General features: G+C 38.2%; 1 protein-coding gene across 1 annotated transcript in view; it reads right to left on the bottom strand.

Annotated features, from left to right (window-relative positions):
* LOC116172713 (protein dead ringer-like) overlaps positions 1–8,074 on the bottom strand; it is a 43,774-nt gene extending 35,700 nt beyond the window's left edge. The window contains exon 1 of the mRNA XM_031489977.1: positions 7,924–8,074. Within this exon, the coding sequence (XP_031345837.1) occupies positions 7,924–8,074 (151 nt within the window). The remainder of the gene's footprint in view (positions 1–7,923) is intronic.
* Between the last annotated feature and the right edge of the window lie 722 nt (positions 8,075–8,796).

Raw genomic sequence — 8,796 nt, 5'->3', positions numbered from 1 at the left:
AGATTGGTAAGTTTAGTTTAATTTATTTGTAATTTAATAACAAAATACTTTAATTTCGTAAATTTTAAGGGGAATTTTTTCAAAATAAATGGAACGAAAGGATTAAAAATACAATTAATAAGCGCTGTGCTCTCTGAGCATTACTTGTTATATTGTTTGCTAGGATAAATTAATTATCTGGCCAGTAAGGATATTCCTTTGAAGTTATGGCATTAAGTTTTATCTTTTTTGAAGTAGCTTTAATAAATTTCTGGTATCTACTTAGTGATGTTATAGTTCTGTGAAAAAAGAATTAATTTGAGTTATTTGACATTTTAACCCTTTTAATTTGAGCTAGCCTGGAATTACACTCCTTTTTTAAAAAATAATGTAACGAACAAACGCTATTTCCGATAATTGCTAACGAACTAAATCATTACTTTGTTCATTCTTAAAATGTGTAAAGATGTTTAACCTCGCGACAAATTTTCCTTTTTTTTTTGCCCTGCATCGTATATTATCAATAAAAAATCTACCCAATACAGTGGTGTACTATTTTTACAGCCCATATAAGAACAAAGTGGATTGCTGACTGACGTTGTATTGAAAACCTCTCAACAGTGTCTTGTAGATCTAAAAAAGTGGCAATCTGTTCAAATAGCATCAGAAAAATTTCGATTCTTTCCGGGCGTAAATCCAAGCCGCGCATAGGTTTAAGGAATTTACTCAGCACTATTTAATTCATTATGATCGAAGACGAGCCTCGACCTAAGGAAAGCTGAACTGTATAAAACACGTACGGAAATCTACTATTCATATCATTTCGGACCATTGTCATTTCCTGTAAACATCATATACCCCGAGTACTACCTTTGACCTAGGGGAATACTCAATAAATACGACGTCTGTGGAGATGGATGCTAGCTCAATTAGACAAATGAGAAGCTATTGTTCATAGACAGGACTAAACACCATTGAAACACATAGTAAAAATCGTGAAATAAAGTACCACTTCCCATACGATGACAAAAAATTTCCGGTATTTGGATTACTACGCAAAAAAACTATGTATTAGGTAATCTAAAAAACTTGGTGGATATGAAGGATAAATGTGCAATATTAAATAACATACATATGATTGAAAATAACCAAAAAGTAGATATCTCTTTAGTTAAACAAGGAAAGTTTAAAAATTCCTAGGAGCATACTCTTCCAATGAATAATGATGAGAGAGGCCGATTAGGCCAATCAGAAGTCGTGAACTTTCACTTCCATTGGTAACTACTATAAATAAAGTTAGAATTGTATACTCTCTGTTTTAATTGTATGCTGATGATTGTGATGCGGGTACGATTTATTAAAGTTTTATTGTGAGTTCCAACGTTTTCAACTGAAATACTTTGCTAATTTAACCTTTTTTCCACTAACGAACGGCGATGGCAATGTTAAGCAACCCGCTATGTTGCTTACGTCTCAGGTAAAAAGAAAACCGCAGCTTTGGATAAACAATTTTATTTTTGGAATTGCGTTTAGTGGTTTCGAAAATATAGCGAAGAAACAGGAAAAATCAATGTTCAATGCGGAAGAAAGATGGAAATATCAGTTATTCTTAAATTCCATTACATATACGCGAGGCTGTTCCGAGCTTTTAAGATGAGTGGGTGCACAGCGTCGAAACGAAATTTTAATACAGAAATTCTCTTGCAGACACCATACGTAGGTATTACCTACCCTTTATTGTGTGTATAGCACTGGAGTCGTATTTTAACAAAAACGCTCCTGACGCAATGTTTTTAAAGAGCGGAATCTCACTTCCGAGATATTCATTTTAATTAAATTAGTATTCCTTCGCATTCTGCCAAAGACGTATTTCACGAAAAGTGCGCGCAGTCAGAAAGCTTTCTCCTTTCGCGAAGGGTTAATTGTTGAGAAAAAATTAGCTACTTTTGAAAACGTTTAAGTCTAAATTAAAAGTATTCATCTAAATGTTAATTTACGTTGGGATTGGGACTCGGCAACGCGAACATGCGAATGTTAACAGGCGAATGCACACCAATAGCATAATTTTAACTGAATCTGTAGCAGTTATAATAAATATGTCGTCATTTTTAAATAAGCCAATGAGATTGAATTTTTTGCATTGGTTTTTTGGGGATTAAGCCGTTTTTTATTCATTTTTCTTTTTAATTTGTATTATAACAGTTTTGAACCTATAAATTTTGCGAGGAGCTTAGTATTCAGCGCGTAGCGCTTTTATTTTATTGCGTTCGAGCAGGCTACATACGTTTCGTGAGCAAAGAGTAAGTATAAATTTTCGTTCTTGTCTCACATTCTGCCCATTTCATTCATTCACTTTATTTTCAAATACAAAATGGCCCAGTGGCTGGATGTAGCTAAAGCTCTATGGTTCTGTGTAGAATGCGTGTTATTGAAATTACTATTTTGCACAAAAATTGCTATATTGAAAAAAATACCTAGGTCTTGTTTCATCGAAAAGGTGAATTTCAAGTCCTTTAGCCATTTACTGAGGATAATAATGTGAAGGCGATCAATTTATCGTTTCGTCTGAGAAATGTTTTCGTATCTAGGCAACCAACATATTTCCAACTCTGAAAAGCTTTTGTGCAGAGAAGACCCTTTGTTTGTTATAATAAAGTGAGCTCAGAACATATTCGTACTGGCTGTCTCAATTTCGGTGTTCCCATGGCAAAAGCTGTAAGAATATTAAGAGCGGTTACCACATTCTCCATCACGTTTTGGCGTTTTGAAAATAGCATCAACTACACAATTTCAAAAATGGCTCTCAGTTTTTGGAAGGTATCTAACTTAGTTTTAGAAATATAGAAAAGTACAAGAAAGAAAACAAATAGGTTGGTGGTGATTGAAATCTGACAAGATTAATCTGTTACCTTTCACTTCATTTTCCTATTACGACACCATCAACGGCGACCCGACAGCTTTTTGCTTGCTATTGTTTTTACAGCTTATTTTTCTTTATGGATGATGGCGCGCATTTTTCTTTTGGAACGATCCCTTTTTCCTACTTTTCCTACAGTTGGGTTTGTAAGCACGGTTGGTAGCTCGGTGGCGTAATCCATGCATGTCTGTTCTCTATCTTTATTTCTTGCTCTGAGGTTTGGCCTTATTGCGGTAATAATAACATATGGCGAAAGCTTAAAGTGAGTTATATTTTAGTTGAATTCGAGGTCAATGTTTTGTATTACAATTATTGGATGTTTATTTTTTGTTTAAATATTCACCTTTCAATTTGTTTACTTTATTGTTCAGTTAGTACATTAAGGAACGTCTGGAATTAATTGGGTGAATGCTTTGGTAAAGTTCGTTAATAAATCAGGTCGTTGCAATAAAAAAAACTCGTGATCGCTGCGTAAGCTAATTAGTTTCAAGATAAGAAAACACAGGTGTTCGTTATTTATTATGGCCTGATAGAAGCAGAAAATACGACTGTGTGAATTAAAGTGAAATAGAAAAATTGTGTCAATGTATTTAATGTTACTAGTGTGAGAGATAAAGGTACTACCACTCGTCTGGCTTCACTAATAATATGCTTGTTTCCTTTCCAGTTGCGAGTATATAGTTCAATGACTAAAGGTCATCGTGGTTGTGGTGTAAACTACAGGTCTGTTTAAAAAACGGGCCAGTTATCAGAAACAGGTCTGATCATCAGAATCAGTTCATCAGAAACAGATCAGTTAAATTAGAACAGGTGTGTTTTTGATGAACAGATCTTTTTTTTAACAGGCCCGTTTTTTTAAACAGACCTGTAGTTTAAACAACCACGACCTTTAGTGAGTTTAGACCACGCTTGAACCTCACGTCTGACTCGTCACGTGACTGTCTCGCATAGGGCTGTACGTGACCTAGAAAGTCACTGGCGCCCTGCAAAACCACGCCAACTTTGGCTATGGATGCACTTCTGGGATTAGAGCCTTTACACTTAGCTGTGGAGGCAGAGACTCGGAAAGCCACCATACGGCGATTGGGACGAGTGGAAGGATCGAGGTAGCCGTGGGCACGAGCGATCCGATCCCCTCCTCGCAAGAAGCGATGTGATCCGGATCCGGTGTTCGTTCCTCAAACCTGATGGGCTCGTGTCGTTTACAGACGGGTCCTTAACCGAACAGGAACCGGGCATGAGTATATATTATGATGATCGACCGAGAGCTGGCTTCAGCTTCTCCCTTGGTCAGGGCAGACGAGTTGGTTCGTGAAGGCAGGGGTGGGGCCTTCGTCGAACCCCAGCCTACCCTAGGAATTTCTCCCTCCGTTGTCACGACTAGGATTAAATACTGAGGGACTAGTAAATTGCAGGTTCAGTGGCAACAAATATCCGGAATGAGTCAGTCCAGGGCCTTTTTAACAGGGCCCCTTGGCAAATCGGGGTCTTCTAAGCTTCTAAAACTGAATAGAAGCCAAATTAGGAAGATCATCGGTGACCTTACGGGGCACTGGGCTATCACCTGCATAACATTGGGCTTGTGGAGGATCCCACGTGCAGGTTATGTGGCGAGGCAGATGAAACTACCAAGCATCTGGTCTGTCACTGTGACGCATTGATCAAACTCCTTGGAGACCGCTATCTGGACGTTGGGGGGGGGGGGGTGATTAAGAGGAACGCGCTCTGAACCCGGTTGCGAAAGAAAGATACAATTTTCGTTTTATATTGAACAGTTTTAAACGGTACCACAAAGAAAAGATCTATTCTAGAAATCGCTATAATTAAGGTACCGAAATTTTTTTTATTTTTATATTTTGTATTATTAATAATCGGTTCAAAGTAATTGCCTAATATTTTATTGATAGTGTAAGAAAATTCTTAAAGGAGTCAATCTGTTGTCCTCATGAAGATGTAATTTTGGATGTTTCATTTGTTAAATTGTCACTTAAATGAGAAGATTCCTATATATGAGCTCAATTTTGTTAGCTATAAGGTGTTTATTTCTCGTGAAAAAAATGTTCATACTTTACTTACGATCATTTGCAACTTGCTAATTCCAAGAGGTATTTTGAGAAAAAAAAATTGAGGAGCAGCTGAAGAATATCCGGATAATCCGGATGTTTGGATTATCCGATTGTCGGAATAATTTGAATGTTCGGTTAATCCGGATAATCTGGATGTTTGAATTATCCGAATGTCATAATCAGAGTGTCCGGATAACTTAGATGTTCGAATAATTGTGATTCTGGTTGCAAGCTTTAGGAATTCATAGAATTTATGGAACTCATGGAATTCTTTTAGAATGAATGAAGCTTATTATCAAAACGGGGCATTAATGAGTTCGTTTTAACATTGCAATTGAAAAAAAATATTTCATTGTTTAAAATTGATTAATACGTCAACAGAGATTGGAAAAATGAACTTTTTGTTTCAGCCAGAAATGGTACTAGCAGTTTTGAAAAGCACACTCGCTAAAAGGTCCTCCAGCGAGACGGCAAATACTTCAATTTCAATGATACTTCAATGTTCTGTTTAACAAAAATATCCAGTTGCGCACCCATACCACTGTAGTAGCTGTACAAAAACGCCATTTACAAGAAATGCAATGTTACGACACAACAGTCTCCTAGACATTATAAAATGGATTAAACAAAAATAGAACAGACAACCCCCCCCCTCACACCGGTTGGACACCTTGTATATTCCACCGGTTTGGGATCATGACCTTGGAATTTGCCAAGTGTCGTCAGGTCATGACCTTGGTTTTTGGTTAAAGGTCGTGGTCTGGTATTTTGAGGTTTCCTAGTTACATAACTAAAACGTGACTTTGTTTTGTGGTGCAAGGTTGTGCCCTGAGATTTACCTGACGAAGATAGCGTTAGGATGCTAAAGTGGTTTTTCTCTACTCGGAATATCTTAAATTTTATCAAAATTTGATTAATACTTTAGCGTTAGTTTGCTAAAATTTCAAATCTTACAAAGAGCGACCAACCATGTAACACCATGGCCAGATCACGGTCCGGTCAAGGTGCGGTCAATTATTCTAGCGTGTATTTCTTATGAACATGTTCTGACCGTGCCCTGACCGATAATGTGAATCGGTCACGCTATTATAATTGACCGCACCGTGACCGGACCATGCTCTGACCGTGACTTGACCGATAATGTGAATCGGCCTTAAGGGTTGTGTATACAGGCTGATTCAAATTTGAGGGTCACCATGGGGATCTCGGAAACTGGAAGAGTTAGGTAGATAGGTACCAAAGTTGTTTAAAAAGATACTGCCATTTTTTCCCTTTTACAAGGTGCTTGTTTTAAATTTTAAGACTGACGTTTCGTCTCCGGTTAACTATCATCAACTTTGTTTGTTCTTATGAAAGTCATTTGATTTTTTCTGTCAAAAAGATTTTTTCGTAGTCGGAATTTTTTGTTGAGTTTCAAAACTGCATTTTCTTAAGCATCAAAATACGCATCCTTGTCGGTGAGAGTGCTTAGTATAAAATTGGAGAATATTAATATTGGAGCAGCTAATTCCGATTTACAAAATTTATCCAATAATCAAATCTTAATAAAGTGGAAATTACTTCACGAAATTTCGCATGTCACCTACTTTCACATTTACAACACATTCCTTTTCATAAACGGGGTCGCTTAAGATAACAAAAAGTTTTTATAATCAAAAGTCAGAGGGATTCGTCGCTTCCCGGATGTGCGTACGTATAAGTTCCATTTAATTCCGGCTCTCTCCCTTAGGCTTCTTCTTTGATTGCATATTACGTTCTTGTTTAAACGGGCTACCAATTTTTATTAATCCTCCCTTTCTTTAGTCCTCTCGTCTCTCATGGCCCGGTATTCAGTATAGCGGTTTTAATTAATATTTTCGCGTCGGATAACGGCAAGTCGTGCATGCATATTTATAGATTTCGTGTAGCGTGCATCGCCGGAAAAGCCATCCGTGCATATTAACGTAAATAGTATGGCGAAAGGGCACTATCTCTACTTCTGTTTGACTGAGTTCTAAACCGGCTGATTACAGTTTATGAGGGATGCTCGAAATTGGCAATGCACTTTGTTACCGATGGATAAACGTGAAATTTTGAACAAGAATTTATAATAACAATAGTAGCAAAACAGAGAGGTATAGAAAATTTCAACTATGGCTCATAGGCACATTTCAATCATTAACTGCTCATGTGACTAACTAAATTCCGACTTTGATCCTCGAAATTAATTTGTGTTTTCTGCTTCGTGTAGTATACAAGGAGTTTCGCGAGAACGGTTTTTATGCGGCCCTGGTGTGTTTGTTGACGAGTGGTCTTAAGTACGGTCCTGGCTTTTTAATTGTGTGCTAAACTGCTTAGGGTCGTGAGAAATGACGTGATTGTCTAAGGTTGCCGGAAAATTTCTGTTTCCGTCAGAATCGCTATTTTGTTTTTGTGCTATAATTAATTCTGCTCAATGGACAGAAAAACGACTAACATGGACTAAAGTTATAGCTTTCAAATGGACTGGAACATGGAGAAAAATTCTTACAGCGCCAATCTAACCGGTGATAAGACGATCTTAATTTTTTTACGTGACCAAAACAGCTGAATCAGAATAACGCTTGAAGTACATTTGTTCGGACGGAATCGACCCCAACTGGTCGGAAAAAATTCCGAAGTTGAGTACTATCCACACACTTGTCCGGACGGAATCGTCCCGGACCGGAGAGAAAAAATTCCAAAGATTACTTACGTATATTTTGCAAATCACGTACAAGTATTTTTGTGTGTCGCGCCATTCTTTGTGCAGTACAAAGATGAAAACCATCAGCTCGGAGGAAAACATCTCAATTGCTGCCATTTTCGTGTACACATCTGCTTGTGTGCCACTCAGAGCTGGGTACTGCTCGCGAGCGTTCCGCGCGAAAAAGCGCTTGCTAGCGGTCCGCTCGCGAGCACTTTTCGGAGCGGCCGCTTGGTGCTCGATACTCGAGCGTTTACTTAAAGTGCTCGGCGCTCCAGCGCTTTTTTTCTGCCCACGAGCGGTTTTCCGCTCATTTCCGCTCGCAAGCTCTTTTTTCGCTCGCGAGTGCTTATTCCCCTCGCGAACGGTTTTTTCCGCTCTCGACCGCTTTTTCCGCTCCTGAGTCATTTCAGCTACGATTTCTAGTTGCAATGATATTAGGGTTGCACCTGAGCGGCCCGGGTTCGATTCTTTGGTAAAAAAAAAATTTCCCAAAAATGAGTAGGTGAGTGCCCAATTCAGCGAATTTCGGAATTGGTTGATTGGTATGTTTAAGGTTTTCTACTTAATTTTTGGATGGGAACTGGGCAGTATCTGTTACCGAGGGTCCGATTAAGAGAATCGTGTTCTATGGCCGGTCGGCTGCGAACACTTGTTCGGACGGAATCGGACCGGTTGCAAAAGATTCGTTCCGGGTCGATTCCGTCCGGATTTAGCACTAATGGAACTCAAATAAGAGAACCCGTAATTAAAGTTTGTAAGTGAAAAAATTTAAGAGCTGTAAATAACCGAAATTTAAAAAAACGCGCAAATTATCAGCACGTAACTGTTTTACGTAACGCATTTTAAAATATAAAGTGTGAACAACATAATGTTGATTCAGAGGAGGCAGTGGAAATCACGTCAATTGTAAGCAGGTAAGTAGATATTAGATCTACTTGCTTGTGCAGTTAAACCAATTTTCGGCTGCCCCATTCCAAAACACAGTAACCAACATTTTTTTCGAAAATGAGTTATCACCTTCATGTAGATACTGTGTTAATTCTGCATCTTTCCAGCCATCCAGGATAGCTCTATCTATTGTCGTTACAGGGATAAATTTTACCAAAACCCAGTATCTGCACCAACTA

Source organism: Photinus pyralis, unplaced genomic scaffold, assembly GCF_008802855.1.
Source record: "Photinus pyralis isolate 1611_PpyrPB1 unplaced genomic scaffold, Ppyr1.3 Ppyr1.4_LG5, whole genome shotgun sequence".
Lineage (NCBI taxonomy): Eukaryota > Metazoa > Arthropoda > Insecta > Coleoptera > Lampyridae > Photinus > Photinus pyralis.
This window is presented reverse-complemented; position numbering and strand designations above follow the sequence as displayed.